The 25,884-nt window shown below is 37.0% G+C and overlaps 1 protein-coding gene across 4 annotated transcripts in view; it reads right to left on the bottom strand.

Moving 5' to 3' along the window:
• Positions 1 to 25,884, bottom strand: part of LOC149839196 (vacuolar protein sorting-associated protein 51 homolog) — a 91,420-nt gene that overhangs the window by 60,213 nt on the left and 5,323 nt on the right. For 3 of the 4 annotated variants that reach the window (XM_090002368.1, XM_090002370.1, XM_090002371.1), the window contains exons 7-10: positions 16,392 to 16,469; positions 9,915 to 10,088; positions 7,968 to 8,068; positions 7,777 to 7,844 (exon numbers count right to left, since the gene is read on the bottom strand). In XM_090002368.1, coding sequence (XP_089858494.1) covers positions 7,777 to 7,844; positions 7,968 to 8,068; positions 9,915 to 10,088; positions 16,392 to 16,469 — 421 coding nt within the window. The remainder of the gene's footprint in view (positions 1 to 7,776; positions 7,845 to 7,967; positions 8,069 to 9,914; positions 10,089 to 16,391; positions 16,470 to 25,884) is intronic. The other variant, XM_090002369.1, reaches the window with a different exon arrangement.

Genomic DNA, 25,884 nt, shown 5'->3' with positions numbered 1-25,884 from the left:
AATTCTACTCTGGTAATGGGATTCAACCTCAATTTACATGTCCCCATACCTCCCAGCAAAATGGGGTGGCTGAGAGGAAACATAGACAAATCCTTAATGTTGTTCAGTGCCTTATGATTCAATCCAATATGCCTGCTACATACTGGGGCAATGCAGTTTTGACAGCCGGGTTTCTTATAAATCGCATGTCGTCCAGTTCTGTAGAAGACCAGATCCCAATTCAAATTCTCCATCCAGAGGCTCCTCTCTTTCCTATCCCCCCTAAAGTTTTTGGATGTGTGTGTTTTGTGCATAAGCTGGGTCCTGATCGAGCTAAACTTGTTGCGCAGTCTATTAAATGTGTTTTCCTTGGGTATCCTAAAAACCAAAAAGGATATCGTTGCTATGACCCTATATCTCATAAAGAGTATGTCAGTGCGGATGTTACCTTCTTTGAGTCTAGTCCTTATTTTTCGAGTACTACTACAAGGTTACAAGAGAGTCAGGGTGATGTTTTTCCTCTGCCAATTCCCCCTTTTCCTTTAGAGTCGTTCACTCCAAAGCCTGTGGCTCCATCCTCTGGGGAGTCTCGATACAGAAACCCTCCTATAGTGTATACTCACAGGTTACCACCTACCTCCATGCCCCCATTATCTTCTTCTCCTGAGGTAAGTATCACTGAGCATACTGAAGTTTCTACTATTGATGAGGATCTTCCTATTGCTCTGCGAAAATGGAAAAGACAGTGCACCCTTCATCCCATTTCTCAGTTTGTTTCTAAAGTTAATCTTGGGGATTCTATGAAGAAGTTTATCTCGGCTTTGTCTGCCTCCTCTGTTCCGCTTCATCACAGTCAGGCTCTATTCGACCCCAAATGGATGCAGGCTATGAAGGATGAGATGGATGCCCTATGTTCCAGGGACACTTGGGATTTGGTGGATCCTCCAACTGATGCAGATATTGTCGGCTGCAAATGGGTATATACCATTAAATATAACTTGGATGGGTCAATTGAACGGTACAAAGCACGGTTGGTTGCAAAAGGGTATACTCAGACTTATGGTGTTGACTTTTTTGAAACTTTCTCCCCAGTTGCTCGACTTGGCACGATTCGTCTTGTTCTTTCTGTTGCTATGCACCATGGATGGCCCTTGTTTCAGTTGGATGTCAAGAATGCCTTCTTGTATGGGGATTTGCATGAAACTGTCTACATGCAACAACCCCGAGGCTTCGAGGTTCAGGGGGAGTGTAAGAAGGTGTGCAAGTTGAAGAAGGCTATTTATGGCCTGAAGCAGAGTCCAAGGGCATGGTTTCACAAATTATTTGAGGTAATGTCTAGTTTTGGCTTTGTCAGGTCAGCTTCAGATCACTCCTTGTTAATCAAGAAAACCAGTGTTGGAATTGTTGTTATGATGGTATATGTCGATGACATCATATTAACAGGGAGCAGTGCCCAAGATATTTCTGCCACAAAAGATCATCTTGAGAAACACTTTGTTACTAAAGATCTTGGTCACCTTCGATATTTTCTGGGTATCGAAGTTGCAAGAAACAAAGAGGGCTTAGTGTTGTCTCAAAGAAAGTATGTGTTGGACTTATTAAAAGAGACTGAAATGCTAGGAGCCAAGCCAGCTAATATTCCAATGGATCCCAAAACTCACATGTTCGATGAGAAGTCTGAGTATGTAGACAGTGCCAGCTTTAGATCCTTGGTGGGTAAGTTACTATATGTGATTGTTACTAGACCTGACATTTCATTAGCTGTGAGTAAAATCAGTCAGTTCATGGACAAACCTACAAAAGTTCACTGGGATGCAGCTATGATGGTTATTCGGTACTTAAAGGCATCTCCTGGTAAAGGTCTGTTGTTTAAACGAAATCCATCTTTGGACGTTATTGCTTACACTGACGCGGATTATGCAGGATCTGTTGAAGATAGGAAGTCAACATCTGGATTTTGTGTGTTTGTGGGAGGAAATCTTGTTACCTGGAGGAGTAAGAAACAAACCGTTGTAGCCAGGTCGAGTGCTGAATCTGAATACCGAGCAATGGCCCAGACTGCAGCTGAGATTATGTGGGTAAAGTCAGTCTTGACCGAGCTTCAGGAGAAAGTATCTCTACCTATATTGATGATGTGTGACAATAGGGCTGCTACATATATTGCCAACAATCCAGTGTTTCATGAAAGGACTAAACATATTGAAGTTGACTGTCACTATGTTCGCGACTTGGTTCAGGCTGGGTATATCTGCACCGATCATGTATCTTCCGAAGATCAAGTAGCTGATGTTTTTACCAAAGCCCTGGCGAGACCAAATTTCTCAAAGTGTTGTGACAAGCTGAGCATGATTGATATCTATGCTCCAGCTTGAGGGGGAGTGTTGAAACTAAGATGTTTTTAGTAAAATGTTTTTAGTAAATAAGTTTTTCTAAACTAGAGGTTATTTGAATCTTATTCTTTAATGAGGGACCTGGGTGTAATTTTGTTCCTTGGACTCTCTCTATTTAATATAGAGATTAGCCCTGATTGAATAACATGTTCTATTATTCTCCAGCCGTCTCTCTCTCTCTCTCTCTTCCTCTTTCTCTCTCTCTCTACCTCGGTTTCTGCGCTTCTCACCTTACCTGCTACACATACAATAAGCCAGTCTCAGTATTCTCCAACAATTGTGTACGTGTTACGTGCATTATTCAATATTTACAAAATTTTATTTCTAAAGGAATTTTTTGTCTTCCTCCCCACTTGAATTAATTGCATATATTGACTCTAACTGGAGATGAGATCCTAATGATAGATCCTCAACTACAGGTTTTTGCATGTTTATAGGTGATTCACTGGTATCTTGGAAATGCAAGCAGCAAAAGGTCTCTTTATCATCAACCAAAGCTAAATATTGTGTCATGGCTACCATGACATCTGAAATCATGTGGTTGAGAAAACTATTTGAGGACATGGGGGTGCATATGCAATCACCCTAAAGGTTATGTTGTGACGATAAAAATGCCATCTGCTTAGCTGACAATCACATATTTCATGAACAAACCAAGCATATCAAGATGGATTGACAATATATTCATAAATAATACCTTTAGAAGACTATTATTTTACCTTATGTAGCATCGAAGTTCCAGTTGTCTGATTTCTTCACAAAAGCGCTTCCTTCACCATGATTTCATTTCTTACATGGGTCCTGGATCCTGACCCAGATCCAGCCTCACGCTAATAGCCTCCCATAAGTTGCACATGGTTATCAACCATGAAGAACTTGCTTCTTAAGTATCAAAAATTGTTCTTTGTGAGGCCTTTGGTAAATAAGTCAGCTACTTATTCTTCAATCCATATATATCTTGTCTCTATCTCTTGATCGTCTACTTTCTGACGAATGAAATATTGATCAATTTCAACATGTTTTGTCTTACCATGCTGCACATGATTTACCAAAATATTGATAGCCCCTTGATTATCACATAATAATAGTGATTGAGGAACAACTTCTACCAAATCATAAATGTATTTGATCTAAGTCATTTCAGCGGTAACAACAGCCATGGAACGATATTATGCTTCAGTACTTGACCTTGCTACAACCTTCTGCTTCCTACTACTCCATGAGACAGGATTCCTTCCAACAAAAACACAATATCCAAAAACAGATCTTTCATCGGATCACCAACTCAGTCTACATTTGAATATGACATGACCATCATAATATCTTCATCTGCCATTCTTTTTCTGTAAAACAAACCATCTCCTACAGTCCCCTTTAAATATCTCAGGATTCTTTTCACGGCCTGCGATTGACAGCAAATACACTGTTCATACGAGTAAATGTAAGATATTGTAGCATTCCAACCACACTTCTGAACTTTGTTGGGTCATGATATAATTTTCCTTCACTAGCACCCAATCTTTGGTGAATAGGGACAGTTGTTGCAGCTGGATTGCATTCCTTCATCCCTGTTTTATTAAGGAGATCCACCATGTATTTATGATGTGTAAGGATGAAGGAATCATCATTTTGATCAACCTCTATAAAAAAAAATATTTCAACAAAGCAAGATCCTTCATCTTAAACTGTTTTGGTTGCGGTGACAACCCCTTTGTCATCTTTAACTTCCTACACAAGAAACTCAGATGGAGCAACTATTGATCCATCTAGGTGACGAGCAAGATCCTAACTCCTAATAAATAGAATGATTTGCCTTTTCCAAGTAAGGAAGTTGGAATTATTGAGTTTTTCATAGATCAATTGACTAAGAAAATTGGCAGAGATGAACACTTGAGAGGAATTTGGATCCATGAGGAATAAATAAAAAGGAATAATACCAAACGACAAATCCCAGGTATGAAACGAATAAACCACGGATACAGATGATAATAAAAAAGACAATATCACACGACAAATCACGTGCAGAGAACGATAATAAGCAAGGACAATGTTACACAATAAGCCACTTTTTTTGTTGGAGTGAGATTAAACCAGTACTCAACGATTACTAGTAATCACCAAGAATGTTTTTCAGCAAACCAATATATCAATATCAATGTTGGGTTGTAATCGCACCAAAATCATGTATCAAATATTGTGTGATGCAAAAGGAATCAGATTCAATCAGAAAGAAATAAGGTAGGAAGCAAGAATACCAAACATGTTTTTTTTATTTAGAGAGAAACGTGACCCAAACATGTTTTGAGAGGGGAACGTGTTAAGAAGAAAGAAACAAAGATTAAAAGGGGATTAGACGATTTGATCTATAAAGATAAAAAAAACAAAACACATTTTTGAGAGAGAAATGTGACCCAAGAATTCAAGAGAGGAAAACTCAATCAAGAAATAACAAGAAAAAATAAATGCAGATTTGATGAGAAAAGACTGATCTGAAGAAGCTTTGAAGAAGAGATTGAAGAGAATAGATGAATACCTGGAGGAAGAAAAATCAGATCTTGAAGGTCACAAAGATTTACCAGTCCTGCTCAGGATCATGGCTCTGATACCATGTTAGAATTAGGGTTTTTGAGTTTCCTGCAGAGAGAAAAGAAAGCAGCAGCATATGGGGCTGAATACACACGATTCCCAATATGGAAAATCATGCCTCTTGCTTTTCTTTTATATTGATCTGTGGATAAGTTACATACTAGAAATACCCTCATTTACATATGATACAAAGAATACTAATGAAGGGCATTTAAGGCAAGGGAAAATATAATAAACAACACATCCCATCATAATCTAACACGGGTCCTAGATCCTGACCCAGATCCAGACTCACGCTAATAAAGAGGTCCTTGTGTATGTGCTTGTGCTCTTGTAAGCCCATAAGAGGCACCCACTTGTATTATTTTTCCTTTTTCATTACAATAACAATTAATAGCACTCTCATCACACCTTTCTTTTTTTTATGTTTTAATACAATTTTTTCCTCTGTTTTACAAAATAAAAAAGGATCTTGAAAAAGGCATCCACCAAATTGGAAGAGAAGATATTGCATATATGTTTAAGGGTTTTCATCATCTCAACAGAAATATATATTCACCAAAGTATATGCATGGAAGCTTAGTTGTCATAGGCGCTAGGCAGAGCCTAGGCGGTGAGCCCCTAAAAAGGCGAGGCCTAGGCAGTACCCAAAATAAATAAAAAAACATAAAAAACATAATAAAAAACATGTATATTGTCTTCTCTTTCCTCTTCTTTTTCTTCTCCTCCTCCTCGAAGAAGAAAACAAATGATGTCTTCAAAAAAAAAACTTCAAAAAAAAATCAAAAAAGAAAAAGCGTAGGCTTTAAAAAAAAGCCTAGGCGGCAATATAGGGCCCCACCACCCAGACTTGGTCGCCCAGGTTGACAACTAAGCATGGAAGAAGACAAAAAGTATAACATCTTGACAAAACTTTACCATCAACTCAAATAAACACTCACATATACAATAAAACACCATTTGCTGGATCCAAGCATTGCTCAACATCAACATTAGCTAAAAGCTAAAAGCTAAAAGCTATTGAAGAGGTCTTTCACTTGGGAATAGAAGCTTGCATATCTCATCTATTGAATTGGCCATCATTTCTTCATCATAATCATAATAGTGTCAATAAAATATCCTTTGTTTTTTGATAGTTTTGGTCCCCTTGTTTGCTGCCAAGTCTGGTCTTAAAGTATTGTATTGGATACAGTTATCAACAGATACAACAACAACAACAACAACAACAACGCCTTCATCCCAAACAATTGGGGTCGGCGATATGAACAAAAAAGAAAATCACTGTGAGTCCTCCACATGAATCCTTCTCCTCCCATCATTTCTATCCAATGTCATGTCCTCGGTGAGGTTCAAAGCATTCATATCCTTTCTTATCATCTCCATCCAAGTCTTCTTAGGCCTACCCCGACCTCTTTTAGCTAATATATTTTCTCATTTCTCCATCCTTCTAACCGGAGCATCATTAGGCCTTCGCCGAATATGCCCAAACCATCGTAAACGATTCTCACTCATCTTATTTTCAATGGATGCCACGCCTACCTTCTTACTCATTTCCTCGTTCCGAATCTTATCTTTTAGTGTATTTCCACACATCCATCGAAGCATACGCATCTCAGTTAGACTCATTTTTTGAAAATGATGTCTCTTGGCAGCCCAACATTCCGTACCATATAGTAAAGCAGGTCTAATTGTCGTCCTATAAAACTTCCCCTTCAACCGCAATGGCATTCTATGATCGCACAACACTCCAGTTGCACTTTTCCATTTCATCCACCCAACCTTAATCCTATGATTTACATCTCCATCAATTTCTCCATTCTTTTGAACGATAGATCCCAAATATTTGAAACAGTCATCCACCGCTATTTCTTGCTCACCAAGCTTCACTACACTCTCATCACTACTATGTTGCTTACTAAACTGACATTCCATATATTCTGTCTTACTCTTACTCAACGTAAAACCTCTTGCTTCCAAAGTCTGTCTCCATAATTTTAACTTAGCATTAACCCCAGCTCTAGACTCATCAATCAAAACAATATCATCAGCAAACAACATACACCATGGCACATTCTCTTGAATTGATCTCGTAAGTTCATCTATCCCTATAGCAAAAAGGAAAGGGCTTAATGCAGATCCTTGATGTAACCCAACCGTTATAGGAAAATTGTTTGTCACCCCTCCACAAGTGCGGACATTGGTAGTTATCAACAGATACAATTTGTGCAAATCAATTTGATACCATGTGGGATTAGTTTCATGTTAAATTATAAGTTGATTGTTGACTTGTCTGATTGGGTGTCACCTACCTCAAGCTAGTGAACCAGCAGGCATGTGTGGTTTCATGTTTATGTGGCTCAGTTTGCTTGCAGATGTCCAAGGATGTATAGCCTAGTCATTCTCTGATCTTCATAATTGAGCTCAAATGTTATCATAGTATAGACTGATATTAACACCAAAATGACTCTAATGGCCAGAAATTCATTAAAAATGTCTACTAAGCCTACAACCATATGGTGAGTAAGAAAAGCTTTGTTCCTATTCAAGAAACTCCAACCTCATATGTCCTTTGCGAAAATACAAACAGTGAGACCAAGAGAATTTAAACAACAATTAGCGAAGATTAACAAAAGAAAAACAACCAGGCCAAAAATGAATTGCAAATGTCACATATAAACTTTGTCAATACAAGTATGCAAACTTGCCAACAAGAAAAAAGTAACAAGATATGGCAACACAATTAGCTATGACTAGCAATATGCATTATAGCATGATGAACACATTCATTACCAAAGCAAAATTTCAGGGATGAAGTAATTACTAAGCATCATCAATAGATCTGGTGCGTTAATATTCTTCTTTATGTTCTGCTGAATAGTTTCAAAACGCCTAACACAAAAAGTAACAAATAAAGAATATGTCAGCCATAGGTTGGATCTTGAATGCTTTCAACAAAGATGACATGGCCTCCAAGTGCCGGAGACACTAAAGGTGGCTGTGGTAGAATTGTACTTGGAGAAAAGAGCCTTTGTGATTTCTATGAGGTGCCTTTCAGAATCAGGGAAAATCACTCGATAAGCACGAACCATCTTAGCTAGCTCACCAATTGAAGCCTGGACATAATATATAACAATACATGGATCATGCTCTTGGAGACAAGCCCATTATAGAAAACTTGCTCAGAATTAGAAGAAAAAGAAACTACAGGATAAAAATTGAAGGCATGAATCATGCTTTTGGAGACAAGTCCATTATAGAATACTTATGCAGGAAACAAAAGGATAACCATTGCCAATTATTAATATACCACTTACACAAAAAGATATAAAGCATTCACTCACAGTATACAAATGATTAAAATCAGGAAGGGGTGACTCCCTATCTTTTTGGGTGGATCCTTGACACTAGGGCTGACAAACGTGATGAGCCGCTTGTGGCTTGGCTCATGTTCAGCTCATAAAGAGCCTGTTCAAACTTGTGAAATAGGCTCAGCAAGCCGAACACAAACAAGTGTTCAGCTCAGCTCGACTTTCATAGGATCGTTAAATAGTAATAAAAATATTTACAATTACATCTATTTTATATCATACAGTATAGACGTTGAAGTATTTAGCTTGCAAGCAATAAGAGTAGAGTTCAAACCCTACTACTTATAGCTCTGAAACAATGTATTTATTTTCTAAATAAGTCAGTTCGAACTACGCTCATGGGGTTACAGTTCATGCCTGTTAGTTTCAGCATTAAAATTTTTTATTTTGTATGTAAACAAGCCAGCTCAAGCTTGGCATATGTCTACCTCTACTATCACTATTCTACTTGTTTTTATCCATGTGGAATGTCAGTTCAGCAGTAACAAGAATGAGCCGAGCTTGAACACCCTCTGTTCGGATTTGTTCGGCTCATTTACCAGCCTTACTTGGCACATAGAGGTTCCACTTTTGATTGTTTTTCCAAGGCTGTTTAGAGCTTCCAGAGATCCTAATATTCTAGTCCATCAATGCTGGATCATTAATGAAGGTACATCAGAGAAGAGGAGCTTCAAGATTGGAAATAGCTCTTGGAGGGTACTTCCCAGCTTCCAGCTAAATGAGGATGATGACAAGGAGATTTGATCTTGCTCTCATTCTTCTATCTTCATTGTGGCCTCATTCCATAGGGTGCTTACTGAGATTGGGTATGGCAATTCTTCCTTTTAAAGCCTTGTGGGGATGGTGACCTTCTCCCAGGGCAAAAAATGATCACCTAGTTGCTGTTATTAGATAAAGCTAGTATCTAAAGCAACTTAAAACTAAAGGGGATTCCCCTTGTTAGTAGATATTGCACATGTTTTGAACCTGAGGAGTCTACTCCTCAGCTCTTTTGGAGCTGCTGTCTTCCAAGCATTATTCAAGTTTGCTTGGCCAGACCTACATGTGTGCACATATGAGGGTTCATGCATTAGGGATCTCCTTTTGGGTTCCCAATCGTTGAGGAATAGCAAGCGGGGGAACTTCATTTAGAGATGGCGGTTGAGCTTGGTGACACATCTAGTTGGAAAGGAACAACAGGCTGTTCAAAGATATATCTTATTCCTTTAGCCTTATATACAGGTTTATGATCAGATGTTTTCTTCTGCGCTTCAACTAAGTGACTTAACACTAATTTATTTTTCGTAGACCCTTTCACATTCAGTTCTGAGGATCAAATCATACAATGTTGCTTGGGTGTTGCCTTGTCACCTCCATTATTATTATTATTAACATTAATTTATTTTTGTTAAAAAAAACTATATTATGAAAATGCCGCTTTGGGACTGAAACAACAAAACGCATTCAAAACATTGTTTTGAGAATGGCTTCCAAAACAATGTTTCAAAGGTCAGCCAAATGCTCCTTAGAACATATTGGGAATTAGTCTTTTCACACCTTTTTTTTTTCTTATAAGTTTGACCAATAAGTTTGAAATTCAAGGCTTTGCTACCTGGTTTGTGCTATTGCTTGGAGATGTCAGTCCATGAGAATCAGAAAGGCTTCCAATTTTGGCAGGACCACCCAAATCAAAAGAAGTAGAGTTCTTCTCTTGAGCTTCTCTCTGAAGTTCAGAGAGGAAGTGGTCTAACTTGTCTTCAAGTAGTTTTGTCTTTAAGCTGTCTACCTGGCAACAAACACCAAAAATGAGAGTATTCCTTCACAGAAAATCTAACCAGAAAATGCAGTCAAGGAAACAAGGTACTTTTTAATTCAGCAGTGATCAAATTCATTAAATAAATAGCAAAAAGACAATTTAGCTCATTGTTCAAACTAAAGAAAAATGACCAGAAGCAGATTTTATCTGCTAACCATGAACATGAGCTCAAACATTTACCATATGTAACTCCAAGAATGAAGCCAGAAATAATGCATAATTAGTTGACTAGAATATGACACTTTCTAGCATGTATCTCAAGAAATTAGTTTATGTTGTTGAGCATCAACATCAGAGATTTTAATACATAGTAGAACAAAAAAGAAAAGATCATTTTGATGATTAGCATACATTGTTGCAAGCTAAGAATGGCTGGGAAACATCAACTCCTTGATTAATGCCAGCTATGTCACACGGAAACTTCACTTAGCATGTGTATTCTGGATCAATGTGATACCACACTCTGGACACTTTATGGACACTAGACATCACGAGCACAGACAAACCAGTTTCACACAGTCAACATTGTATCATTAACTTTATATATTTTCTTTTATGATCTTATTTACTTATTTCATATTCACTTGAATTCTTTTCTTTTAAAATCTGTCATCAATTACATTACATTTGGATTTCAGTTTACTTTCATTATTTGATGTTCCTAATTATAGCAATTTAGAATTGTTATTTTATGCACACACACATATAAATCTATGTGTGTGTACAGGCTTGTCCCCGTGTCCTAATTATTGAAAATTATCGAATCCTAACAACCAAATCTGCATTGTGTCCTGCTCCTGCATCCATATCCATGTGACATAGAATGCCAGTAATCAATGAGTTTGGTTGTGAGTATCTGCACGAGTGATACTGTGATAGATGATTGCAGATACAATAATAACAGACTGCTTTCTTTGCTTTTCATTGGGAACAATGAAGCAAAAAACAATTTTTTTTGAAGAAAACCAAAAACCAGCATAAGTACTAAAATATTCTTCTAGATTCCTTCAATGTCTTTCCAAAAGAAAACGAGGCAAGATAAACAAATATGCTAGCCAATATATTAATCATACTATACAAGAGAATCACTTTTTCTTTTCACCTTTATATTTTTTGAACAGAGGACCACCTATAACAAGCATTATCCTTGTCTGCAGGTAAAAAAAAGGCAGGAGCACCTCTGTATTGAGTAAATACTTAAAAGTGCATCCATAATTTTGTATTGACCACCATTAATAACAGTATTGTAAGTATGGCAGCGCATCGTACGACACCATGATATATATCGTGGCTATCGCCCCATGTGATATGATACACACTCGTACCGCAATTCAAGTGTGTATCGTATTGTATGATACAATGCGCAAAATACACCTTTGTATCTTCATTCATAACATATGTTGAAGTTCTGAAAATAAACACAGAAATCTGGGTAGAGAGAGAGAGTGAGAGAGAGAGAGAGACGGCAACTTAGAGAAAAGAAGACTTCTTACTTTTCGATTAGGGCTAATCTCTATATTAAATAGAGATAGTCCAAGGAACAAAATTACACCCAGGTCCCTCATTAAATATTAAGATTCAAATAACCTCTAGTTTAGAAAAACTTATTTACTAAAAGCCTCTTAGCCTCAAAACTTATTTACTAAAAACCTCTTAGTCTCAACACTCCCCTCAAGCTGGAGCATAGATATCAATCATGCTCAGCTTGTCACAACATTTTGAGAAATTTGGTCTCGCCAGGGCTTTGGTAAAAACATCAGCTACTTGATCTTCGGAAGATACATGATCGGTGCAGATATACCCAGCCTGAGCCAAGTCGCGAACATAGTGACAGTCAACTTCAATATGTTTAGTCCTTTCATGAAACACTGGGTTGTTGGCAATATATGTAGCAGCCCTATTGTCACACATCATCAACATAGGTAGAGATACTTTCTCCTGAAGCTCGGTCAAGACTGATTTTACCCACATAATCTCAGTTGCAGTCTGAGTCATTGCTCGGTATTCAGATTCAGCACTCGACCTGGCTACAACGGTTTGTTTCTTACTCCTCCAGGTAACAAGATTTCCTCCCACAAACACACAAAATCCAGATGTCAGATCCTGCATAATCTGCGTCAGTGTAAGCAACAACGTCCAAAGATGGATTTCGTTTAAACAACAGACCTTTACCAGGAGATGCCTTTAAGTACCGAAGAACCATCATAGCTGCATCCCAGTGAACTTTTGTAGGTTTGTCCATGAACTGATTGATTTTACTCACAACTAATGAAATATCAGGTCTAGTAACAGTCACATATAGCAACTTACCCACCAAGGATCTAAAGCTGGCACTATCCACATAGTCAGACTTCTCATCGAACATGTGAGTTTTGGGATCCATTGGAATATTAGCTGGCTTAGCTCCTAGCATTCCAGTTTCTTTTAATAAGTCCAACACATACTTTCTTTGAGACAACACTAAGCCCTCTCTGTTCTTGCAACCTCGATACCCAGAAAATATCGAAGGTGACCAAGATCTTTAGTAACAAAGTGCTTCTGAAGATGATCTTTTGTGGTAGAAATATCTTGGGCACTGCTCCCTGTTAATATGATGTCATCGACATATACCACCATAACAACAATTCCAGCACTGGTTTTCTTGATTAACAAGGAGTGATCTGAAGCTGACCTGACAAATCCAAAGCTCGACATTACCTCAAATAATTTGTGAAACCATGCCCGCGGACTCTGCTTCAGGCCATAAATAGCCTTCTTCAACTTGCACACCTTCTGACACTCCCCCTGAACCTCGAAGCATGGGGGTTGTTGCATGTAGACAGTTTCATGCAAATCCTCATACAAAAAGGCATTCTTGACATCCAACTGAAACAGGGGTCATCCATGGTGCACAACAACAAAAAGAACGAGACGAATAGTGCCAAGACGAGCAACTGGGGAGAAAGTTTCAAAAAAGTCAACACCATAAGTCTGAGTGTAGCCTTTTGCAACCAACCGGGCTTTGTACCGTTCAATCGCCCCATCTGAGTTATATTTAATGCTATATACCCATTTGCAGCCTACAATATTTGCATCTGTGAGAGGATCAACCAAGTCCCAAGTGCCTCGAGACCATAGGGCATCCATCTCATCACGCATAGCCTGCATCCAGTTGGAGTCGACTAGAGCTTGACTGTGATGAAGCGGAACAGAGGAGGCAGACAGAGCGGAAATAAAATTCTTCATAGATGCCCCAAGATTAACTTCTGATACAAATTGTGAGATGGGATAAAGAGTGCACTGTCTCTTTCCCTTACGCAGAGCAATGGGAAGATCAACATCAGATGTAGGGACAACAGTTTGCTCAGAAATACTTACCTGAGGAGAAGGAGGTGATGGCGGCATGGAGGTAGGAGGTACCCTATGAGTGTATACTATGGGAGGGTTTCAGAAGCGAGACACACCCAACGTTGGAACCAAGGACTGAGGAGGAAGCGACTCTAACGGAAAGGGCAGAATCGGCAGAGGAAGGATATCACCAAGGCTCTCCTGTAGTCTTGGAGTAGTACTTGAAAAATAAGGAATAGACTGTTAAAGTTCTGAAAATAAACACAAAAATCTGGGTAGAGAGAGAGAGAGAGACGACAGCTTAGAGAAAAGAAAACTTCTTACTTTTCGATTAGGGCTAATCTCTATATTAAATAGAGATAGTCCAAGGAACAAAATTACACCCAGGTCCCTCATTAAATATTAAGATTCAAATAACCTCTAGTTTAGAAAAACTTATTTACTAAAAGCCTCTTAGCCTCAAAACTTATTTACTAAAAACCTCTTAGTCTCAACAACATATTTTCCTAATATAGGATGTTCAATGTTTTATTTAATTCATAATTATTTTTTAGTTAATATCAATGTTTTATAGGACGACTATTAGGCCCGCTTTACTATATGGTATGGAATGTTGGGCTGCCAAGAGACATCATATTCAAAAAATGAGTGTAGCAGAGATGTGTATGCTTAGATGGATGTGTGGAACTACAATAAAAGATAAGATTCGGAACAAGGAGATACGTAAGAAGGTAGGCGTTGCACTCATTGAAAATAAGATGAGAGAGAATCGTTTACGGTGGTTTGGACATATTCGGCGAAGGCCTAATGATGCTCCAGTTAGAAGGATGGAGAAATGGGAAAATATATTAGTTAAAAGAGGTCGGGGTAAGCCTAGGAAGACATGGATGAAGATGATAGGAAAGGATATGAATGCTTTGAACCTCACCGAGGACATGGCATTGGATAGAAATGATTGGAGGAGAAGGATTCATGTGGAAGACCCAGAATGATTTTTTTTTGGTTCATATTGCCAACCCCAATTGTTTTGGGATGAAGGCATAGTTGTTGTTGTATCAATGTTTCTTGCATTATGATTTTTTTTCTAATTTTATAAAAAAAATTGTGTTTTTTTTACGATACAATATGATGCATATCTTATTTTGGGTTCAGCATATACAGGCTCTGATATGTTTTTGACAACCATGGTTCAAAAACATTGGGTATTTTTTCAAGAGAAAGAAGAGAAAATTAGCCAAAGAAAATGTTCATTATGTACACTTAATGTTTTTACAAGAAAGAATAATCCATTAACAAATAATGCACATGTTAACCTACACTGGTGATTCTTCATTAAATAGTTTCCTTTTGTTATTTGGATCAAAATGTGATGAACTAAAAGAAAAGGTTATATATATGCTTGAATTAGAATATTAGAGTAATCCAAACCCAATGGGTCTCCAGCATAATTGCCATTTCTTCTCCCAAGTGAGCTTAAGCCTAAAGGCATGTCGGACCAGATTTATGCCCCAAGAGTGCTTCACAACAGGCCTAGATGGCAAGCACCATAGGTTGGCTCAATAGTTGTGGGATTGCCTGGGGCCCAATGGCCCATACAGAAACAGATAGCTTATGTAATTGAGACAAGATGTCGGTCATGTGGCAACTTGAACAATGATCTCTATTCATACCAAGACCCTTGCCATAAGACAAGCCACCAGAGATTTCAAATTGGTCCTAGATAAGTTCGGTCATATGACCTTGGGATGATTTTCCCTGGATTAAAAAAAAATCCACTAAATCATTTTACAAATTTGTTCTATTTAGTTGGAATCCAACTTCAAATCAAAGTATTCATTGAATCCCATTTAAATTCTCAGGGTTTAGTTACAATTCAATGAGTTCTGATAATTATAAACAAGATAATTGAAGACCTGCATATTTCAAAGTTCCATCAGTTAAACATAAACATATAATGATTACTTCAATATTCGGCCCATTAGCCATGCATAATTACTTGACTACCTTGGTCAACATAAATTAGATCTCTATCACTACGGCTAGTGGTCGCAAACAAGCCAAACAAACCAAGCTCCCTTATTCAAACTCAGGCCATTTAGTGTCAGTGCCAGCACAGACTTGGGCTCCAGCTTGGCTTGCCATCAGGTCAAGGTAACCACAAGCGAGCATGTTTCTGCAAAAATTTAAATCAGGAAAAAATCAATGCTGACCTCCTTCAGGCACATATGCCAACCAGCTAGCCCATAAGATGTTATCAACTAGTTTACACGTTACATGTAATGTAACAAGTCTAGCTGAGCTGGGATGAGCCAATTAGCCCTTGTTCAGGATTCAACTCAATAAATGAAGCATGCAATTTGCATTGACAAAGCCTGTTCTATTAGCCAGATCAAGCTGGTATTGGGCAGTCATGAATTGTTCAGTTCATCTAGCACCCCTTACTAATGCCAAGTCCAAATTCTAACATAGAATGGTTATGGATCATGCCCAAATTGGGTAAAACTTAATATAAGAGTCAAGGAGCAACAAACTCGTCTGACATTTTAACACAAAATAAAACAAATGGATATTCACCATGGGTTCAGCATTCTACCTAAGCAAGTCACGTGCAAACCACCATCATCAAACTTCAAAGTGAATGCCAGTGTTGGAAATGCGTGTGATTGCAACCACATTTTGTGAACATCCTCAACAACAATGAACATTCTAACAATACATTCAAGCACATAACAACAAATATAATGAAAGAAATACCAAACCGGTTCACTGCTACAAGGAAAAGGCATGAAAGGCAACAATACTGACTATTATCCCAATGATGAAACAAGTCAATACATTTCTTCCAAAACATGAATTTTTAGCATAAGTTTTCCATTACTTAATTTGATAACACTTTAATATGGAAAGGTCTGTCCATTTGAATGTCTAGCAAAATGTTTAACATACCGGAAAACCCAATTGCCTGAGAAGTACTACAGCCTCTGCCCTGGCTTCTACTGGTTCAGAATCTGAAGAAAGCCTAGCCTGAACTTGACAAAACATTAAAACTAAAAGGTAAAAATAAAAAATAAAAAATAATTCAGACTCTTAATGATACAATCCATGTCCTTTTCTCATATAATTGCACCTTGAAATAACCGTCATCTTGCCCTTGCAACACAGAGACCAAAGCAAGGTTACTTTAATTTCATAGGTGACAATGTTGTTAAGATAAATGTAATATTGTGGTTTAGTTACCAAGGTATACTTAGATAAAATTATCGGTGCTTCCTTTGTATTTGTTATTCTTTGTATCACTTTTGTTTTCTAGGTATATTTTTGGTATACCTATTAGGTATTTAGTATTTAGATTAAGTATACTTAAATGTATACTTGTAAGGTTAGAACAGGTATTTTTATATTTGTACTTTATGTTTATTTTGTAGCCACTATTTAATTACTAATATTTTTGTAATTTTTTTAGTCAAACTGTTTGGACCAAGCTAGCCGTTAGAACTATGTCTGACGACTAGTTGGAGGAAGTCCAACTAGCCATTGGACCTCTCTCCAACTAGTCGTTAGCCTAGTCTTCTCCATTTCTCTCTCTCTCTCACCCCCTTATATAAAGGGTGTGTATGAGTGTGTTTAAGTGAGAGATGATGGATGTATATTGAGTGTGTGTGCATGAGTGTTGTAGTGAGGTGTTTCTTGCATGTTTTTTGTGTTTATTTTACATCAACAAAATATTTAATTTTTATGTCTTGTTTTTTCTCTTGTATTTGCATGCCTTATTGTATCTAGTCAAATGCATTTAGATTTTATCTATGTTGTTATATTTAGTTTCTTGTGCCTCGAGTTTCACGCCATTTCCTGACATGGTATCAGAACCAAGAACAACTTTCTTGGTATTTTGTTTCTTTGGTCTTAAGACTTTTTGGTTCGAGTTCGTGCTTCATGAAGGAATCATGATCGATGTATGGCTTGAATTCAAGGGAGATCTTGATCCGGTAGTGAAAGATAGAAAAGTACTCATTTTTCATATCTTTTGAAAAATTATTTGTTAATTTTAAGGGTCTTTTTTTTAATTTCCTTGTTTTATGTTTGTTAATTAGCAAATGATTGATATCTTTGAACTCTTTTTGGTATATGGGGTTATTTAAAAAAAACCTTTAAATATTTTTTAAACTTAAGTATTGTCCTTTTTTTTGGATATAATTGCATTCATATTTGTGTTAATTTAAAATTTTATTAAATATTTTTATAAGGTTTATAATATTTATTTGATTTTGGAAAATGATATTTATATATGCATGAGCACTTTATAGTACTTAGAGATTTTAATATTAAATCATGTTTTTTCATGCATGACATGTTTTTTTATGAAAATCATACTATTATAATGGTTGGAGTTGTAATACATACTCTTGTATTGAGTGTATTAGGCACTTTAACTTGTATTTTAACATGCAGTAGATATATAGGATCATATTGTGATGCATGTGTTCTTTGGATATTTGTTTTTCTTCATGCATATTTTGTGCATTTTGTGAGATTAATAAAATTAATACTTTTTATTTGTATATATTGAGATTGGGTATTGCTTCGGTATCGGTATTGTTTCCTTATGGGTCTGGGACCCGATCCATATCATGTAAATGTTCTTTGGGTCTTGTTGTATTTGGGTCTGATGTAGCATACCATACCCGACCCACATTGTACATTAGGTATTATATATTGAGGCTATAGGGCACGACGTGAAGAAGTGAACAGAATCATCAGTCGGCAGCCCCCTTTCACAACGATTCTTCTCTCTCCACTGCAGCAACATATTCTGGTACGATTTCTCACATGGTATCAGAGCAGGGTTCCATCTAATCTCTGTTCAAGGGCGTGAAGTTGATCCCAGAAGGCGTGTATTGAGAGATCAGTCTTCGAATCCCAGGTTATCGTGATTTTGTCCCTCCTCTACTCTAATAAGCATCCTCTTGATTCTAATCAACGTATTCTAAACAACGTCTTCCCTTCCAGTCTTAATCTATTGATTCTCGGTTTCTGATTCTATTCAAGGGCGTAATCGGCTATACCCTTTCTCACGCTGTTATTGGGCTGCACAGGTAATGATTCTGATCTACACAGAATGTAATCAGACATGCCACCAACTCCAAAGGTTACAACACAGATCAAAAAATAAAACTAACTGAAGAAAAGAATTTGGATTTGACGTAACTGAGAAAACGCCAAAAGGAAAAAAAAAAGAAATTTTGCAATGGGTTAAAATATATATGTTTTGTTTCGATTCTGATATAAAAAATCAGATTTCGTATTGAGAAGGACAGATCTGATAAGATAATCAGATCCTGAAGAGTCGACAGACGCAGATATGTGGACTGATTAGATCTGAAAGGGATGATAAAAAAAAGGGATATTTAGATCAGGAGACGATGGCAGAGGTCACAAAATTTCAAGAAGTTGTCTATACACAGCGAAACAGGACCAATGATCAGCAACTTGATGTTCTACTCAGGAAGACTGCGCGGACCCGTCGTTCCATTGAAATGTGGGTTAGTTATGATAACTTCTCTACAGATTTACAATTATTCATTTCCCAAGTTGTGAAGCAAGACGAACCTGTCACCTTCTCACAAGCATCTAAATCAGTCAAATGGATGGAGGCTATGAATGAGGAGATGGAGGCCTTACATGAGTGGAACTTGAAAGGTTGTTCCTAGACCTTCAAATAACAATGTCGTAGGATCTAAATGGGTTTATAAAATAAAGTATAAACCTGATGGATTTATCGGACGTTAGAAGGTGAGGTTAGTAGCTAAGGGCTTCACACAAGAATACGGACAAGACTACGAAGAAACTTTTAGCCCTGTGGTCAAAATGGAAACCATTTGATTAATCTTGTCTTTGTCAGATAACCATGGGTAGCCCCTCAGTCAACTAGATGTCAAAAATGTCTTTCTGTATGGCAATATGAAAGAAAAGGTGTATATGGAGCAACCCTCTGGTTATGCAGAAAACAGCTCCAACACACATGTTTGCAAACTACAAAGGTCAATTTATGGTTTAAAACAGGCCTCTCGCTCATGGTTCGACAGTTTCTCTCTTGAAATTCAAAGGCATGGATTTCTTCAATCTCATCTGGATCATTCCCTATTTTTCTTTCGAGATCATCTGATAACCACTTTGATTCTTATATATGTGGACGACATTGTCATTACTGGGAATTCAAATGACCATATAGAAGTCACAAAAGCTTTACTGAGTAAGAAATTCAAGATGAAAGATTTGGGTAATTTGTGGTATTTCTTGGGCGTCGAAGTTGATAAATAAGGTGAACGTCTCTTTCTAACTTAGCATAAGTACACCTTGGATCTATTGTATAAGGCAGGAATGAAAGACTGCAAACCCCTTTCTACCCCTAGTGTGCTCAATCATAAGCTTAGTTCCCAGGATGGGGAACCATATGCAGATCCCACACAATAGCGCAACATTGTAGGTATGTCGTAAATCAAGTGTCTCAGTTTTTGCATGAACCACACACAGAGCATACAGAGCATATGAATGTTGTTAAGCGGATTCTTCGATACTTGAAAGGAACTCTTGGGGATGACCTAGTTTATCATCAATCTAAAACTAAAGATGGAGGACACCAACTTGTTGTATACACAGATGCAGATTGGGCTGGAGACCTGGATGACATGCAGTCGGTGTCAGGGTACTGTGTTTTCATTGATGGGAATCTAATAGCTTGGAGCAGCAAGAAACATGTTGTTGCACGGTCTAGCACTGAGGCTAAATATCGATCTATGGTAGCAGCCACAACAGAGGCGACGTGGCTGAGACATCTTCTAACTGAATTAGGCGAGAATGTTATGCCCACCACTTTCTTGTGTGACAACCAGAGTGCTATACAAATAGCCTTCAATCTCATTCATCACAGTCTCACGAAGCATATAGAAATTGATCGGCACTTCATTCGACAGAAAATTGAAGACAAAGAGGTTGAACCTGCTTACATCTCCACCGCAGATCAAGTAGCTGATTTGTTCACCAAAGGTCTTACAAGTGTAAAATTTTGGTTTTTAAAAAGCAAGTTGTCCATGGTGCAACACCATGCACAACTTGAGGGGGGTATTGAGATTGGGTATTGCTTCAGTATCGGTATTGTTTCCTTACGGGTCTAGGACCAGATTCATATCATGTAAATGTTCTTTGGGTCTTGTTGTATTTGGGTCTGATGTAGCATACCAGTCCCGACCCACATTGTACATTAAGTATTATATATTGAGGCTATAGGGCATGACGTGAAGGAGTGAACAAAATCATCAGTCAGCGCCCCCCTTTCAAAAAGATTCTTCTCTCTCCACTGCAACAACATATTCTGGTACAATTTCTCACAGTATATGCTCTCTTGCCTTATTAGCTTGTGTTTGTGCCCTTAGTGGCTTTGTATGTGCCCGCCTTCTAATTTATTAAAATTAATATTTTAAGTATGTGCTCTTTTGCATTAATGGCCTTGTTTGTGTCATTAGTGGTCTTGAGTGCTTCCATTGCCCTTGGGTGGCTTGCGTGTTTTTAGCCCTAGTGGCATTGTGATTATTTCATTGTTGACTATTTTCCTCTCGAATTGCCTTTCATTTGTCATTCTTGTTAGGTTATGTCTTCTGAAAAATTTGTTACATATTATTGTGAGACTTATGTATGTCTTATTTGTAGCTTCTCATGAGGATATGCTTGTATCTTATTTTACATGTGATTGTGATGTAATTCATTTGAGGTTTCGAACTCCCTTTGTTATATTTGATTTGAAATTTGTTTCTTCAAATCGATTCTTGTTTATAACCTCTTTTTTGGAATGTGATTTCCAAAGTTTTCTTCTGGCATTGGTTTAGTCTGTCACATTATTTTCTTTAATGCACAATATCATTTGTTTGGCCTTTTGGGGGTGAGTTGTGTGTACCTCGTTATTTTGTCAGTTTAGATTGCCTATTTATGAGTGTAGTGTTGAAACTCGGTTTGACTCTAACTGACGATTGTTTGATCTCTGGTTCTCTGAGTGTGTTTTATAACTCATTTGCTTATTTGGTCATTGTTATTATGTTGGATACTTGTCTTGATCTTTATTTGTGACGTAACCATGGTGGTTCTTATAGATTAAATCTTATAATATTGAAAAATTTATTATTCTTGCATTGATTTGAATATTATTTTTCAAATCTTCTTGCTTATTTTTTTTCCATCAGTTTGTTTTATTACAGTATTTTTACCTCTCTTGTTTTTTCACTCTTCCCTCTTATTTGAGCGATTTTTTCTTTGGACAAGGGATCTTGTTTATCAGTTTTACAACCACGTGTGTGATGAGTTATGTGCACCCGTTGTAGTTGATTGTATTATTTACAGTTTTACAATCATTTGTAAGGTGAGGTGTGTGCCCCTCTTACAGTTGTAGCTATGGTTTATTATCAGTTTAGATGCCAATATTGTTAGTGCATAGCCACTAGTATGGTTATGGCTGGCATTTGTTTTTTTATTACTTGTCCTATGCGCTGATACACTCAGATTTTGAGGTCGTTGAGTTGGAGGTCAATGAGGTGATTGTTTGTGGTGACCAAACTATTGTCAAGATTTGCATATATCATGTCTCTTCTTATGGTGTTAAAATTTGTTGTACGTGGGATTTCTAAAATCTCTTCATATATTTTTTAATCTTTTTCGCTGCCCTTTTGTCCCTTTACGGGAAATGGTTATTATTTTTTTTAAAACTCCATTAGCATGCATTATGCATTACCATGTACCTTGGTTGCATAGATTGATATATATTTATATTTATTTCATATTGATATTGTTATTATTGTTAAAATTTATAATATTGTGATTCTTTTGAGCCTTTGCATTTCTTTGAGACATTGAAGTATTGCTTTATACACATGATGTTTGGTTATTAACAATTCGATATATTTGTTTAGAATTATTGATGATTTATATCTTTGTATAAAATGTCTATCTATGTCATTGATATATTGTTTGAGCATGGTTGCTTCTTGATAGTCTATATTTATAGGTGATTATAATTTTGGTCCCCTGTAATTTAGTATTTTGTTTCTACCTTTGAAAATATGATCTTGTGAATATGGGTATTTGACTTATTGGATTTTTTAGAAATGGTTTCAAAGTTATCTTAGTATTTCGTAGTTCTTCTTTGATGGGTTATCGTATCTCTTAATTATTTCAAAGTATTTTGAACTAAGTTTTCTAGTGTATCTTTCTTTTAAATTATTAACTCTTGTTTCAATGATTATTAAAAATATTTTTGAAATATTTCTAAATAGTTTTTGTTTCTTTTCTCATGAGTGTTTGAATCAAGGTTGCCATACTAGGAAGCGGAAGCGAAAAACGATCCAGGAAGCGAAAGTGAGAAGCGATGCATTTTAAAATGTATAGGAAGCGGGAAGCGATGAATAAAAAAAGCAATATAAGAATTGAATGAGAATAAAAATGGAACACAAATAAAAACTAAAAATAAAAGTGACTATTCTTAAATTTCATGATTTTTTAGTGTAAAAATTAAAATTTTAACAAAATCTAAAAAAGATGACTACCAATTTAAAGAAAGCACATGGAAGTGAGCGAGAAGCGTGAGAGAAAACACATAAAAAACATGAAAAGTAGAGTGAGAGAACATATAAGAATAATAGATGAAGTGTGCGGAAAGCATAGGAGAAGCGTGGGAGAATCGAGATTCTCATCAAATTTCGAAAGCGAGGAGTATCGGGCTTCCAAAGCGAGCTTCCTACATAACTAAGAAGCTTTTGGTAACTCTTGTTTGAATAATTGTGATTTAAATTATTATTGTATTTTCTTGTGTTTTTCTATGTTTAACCATCCTCTCTCCATATATACATACATATATATATATATATATATATACACACACACACACACACGCACACACATTGTGTTATAATCCCTTGTAGTTGTTGTTGTGTTGCTTCCTCATTGCAGGAACTAAGGGAAGTCGTAGATTAAGTCAAAGTACCATAGAGATTTGAAGATTAAAATGCTTGGAATTCTAATGAAGATTGAAGTTTGAAGAAACCTTGGAACTTGAAGATCTCATCTTGAAGATTATTTATGAAGGCATTTGAAGACCTTTTCTTATCTTGTTTTTGCAAACTTTTGGTTTTTCACCGTAAGTTTGAGGGAGGGTGTTAAGATAAATGTAATATTGTGGTTTAGTTACCGAGATATACTTAGGTATATTTATCGGTAGGGGTGGCAATCGGGTCGGGTTGGCGGGTCAACATACCTCAACCCAAACCCGACCCGTTTAATAAACGGGTCGGCTGTGGCAAACACGAACCCGACCCGTTTATTAAACGGATAACCCGACACAACCCGCCAACTCGTTTAATAAACGGGTTGGGTCGGGTAAACGGGTTGGTGGGTCGGGTCCGGGTAAACGGGTTGACCCGCCCGCCTAACCCGTTTATTAAATGGGTCAGTCGGGTTGGCAGGTTGGCATACCCCTAACACGAACCCGGCCCGTTTAATAAACGGGTTAGGCGGGTCGACCCGTTTATTAAACGGGTTAGTTTAAGCCAAACCCGAACCCACCTAAGAGGCGGGTTGGCGGGTCGTGTCAGTTTTTGCCACCCCTACTTATCGGTGCTTCCTTTGTATTTGTTATTCTTTGTATCCTTTTTGTTTTCTAGGTATACCTATTAGGTATTTAGTATTTAAATTAATTATACTTAAATGTTTACTTGTAAGGTTAGAATAGGTATTTTTTAATTTGTATTTTATGTTTCTTTTTTAGTCATTATTTAATGACTAATATTTTGTAATTTTTATTTTTGGTAAATTTTTTTAGACCAAGCTAGTGTTAGGCTAGTCCTCTCCTTTTCACTCTCTCACTCCCTTATATAAAGGGTGTGTATCTATGTCACAGGGACACGGCAAAAGGGCCTTCGCTCCTGGTGCCACACCTGGTGCGGCAAACACATCAGAGAGAGAGAGAGAGAGAGAAAGCAAAATGCCCCCATCGAAACCCTCGACTCTCACTCCCTGATCTCGCTCCCCAAAACCCTCGTCTTCCTCCTCTCTCGCACTCTCTTTTGTCTTCTCTCTCTCTCAGCTCCCCTCTTCCCCCTTTCTCTAGTTTGGAAAACGAGAGGGAAAACCAAAGAGAGAGAAATAGGGATAGGGGAAAACGAGAGAGAGGAGAGAAGGGAGGAAACGAAACCAAAGAAAGGGAAGAAGAAATATGAGAGAGAGAAGAAGGAGAAGAAGAAACAAAGGAAGTGGTGGAGAGAGAGGAGGAGGAGGAGGAGGAGGGGGGGATGCGTACCTGGCATCCTCTTCTTCTATAGATGCTGGAGGGAGAAAGAAGGCAGCATCACCACGATGGCCAACAATGGCTCCACTGCCACCACATCCGAGAGCACCACCCACTACCGAGCCATCCTCTCTCTCTCTCTCTCTCTCTCTCTCTCTCTCTCTCTCTCTCTCTCTCTCTCTCTCTTGTAACACCTGGCGCAAACCAAGTGTTATGATAAGGTCTGAATGGACCCAAAGTCTTATTTAGGTCCATTCAGACTTGAACCAAATTTGGATCCAAATCTGTTTATCTCATTCTCCGGATCCGGATAAGTTTCAACCACAGTCACCTGTATTGTTAAAGGTAATTTCTCGAAGAGATTTTCAAAAGTTGATAAATCTCGAGAATATCTCGGCAATATATAAAAAATTAAATAAAAATTCTAAAAAATAAGTAAAAATACTGAAAATAGAAAAATAAAAGAAAACTAAAATAAAGACCTTAAAATAAACAAGATAAATTGATAAATGATCAACTAAGTTAGCTTTTAAAAGCCTTAAAAAGTATTTTTACTTTTATTTTCTATTTTACCCTTTAAAACTTTTAAAAACCCCACGTTTTAAAGTTTTGAATAATCCCCAAAATACCCTTTTTTCAAAAACAGCCCCTCACGACACTCTATTTGGGGATTTTCTCATATCTCACCCAATACTCAAGATTTTTTGCAAATCATTCTACTTTTATTAATATAAATTAATAGCAAATTTTTTTGTTTTTTAAATCCCTCATTTTTCATATTTTTTGAAAACAAGATCTTTTGAAAAAAAAACACGAAATGTGCAAAACACATCGATTTGATTTGGTTTTTAAACCAAATCATACCAAATTTTGAGGCCAAGTTTGTTTTTTTCTTTAAATTATAGTGATTTTTCCAAAATTTTATCTATAATAAATTTGGGTCTTTTTAAAAAAATCAGAATCCGAAAATCATGCAATTTCTGTAGCGATATATCTCGCGATATTATCACAAGATATATGAATTGCCGATATATTGAATATATCGTGATATATTCCCGTTACTAAAGTTTGGCTTGAAATTGCTGATATTTTCGCAATATTTTCAATATATCGGTG

The sequence above is a fragment of the Nuphar pumila genome, chromosome 4, assembly GCF_984573655.1.
Source record: "Nuphar pumila chromosome 4, dmNupPumi1.hap1.1, whole genome shotgun sequence".
NCBI lineage: Eukaryota > Viridiplantae > Streptophyta > Magnoliopsida > Nymphaeales > Nymphaeaceae > Nuphar > Nuphar pumila.
The sequence above is the reverse complement of the archived record's forward strand: the minus strand, read 5'-3'. Positions and strand labels throughout refer to the sequence as shown.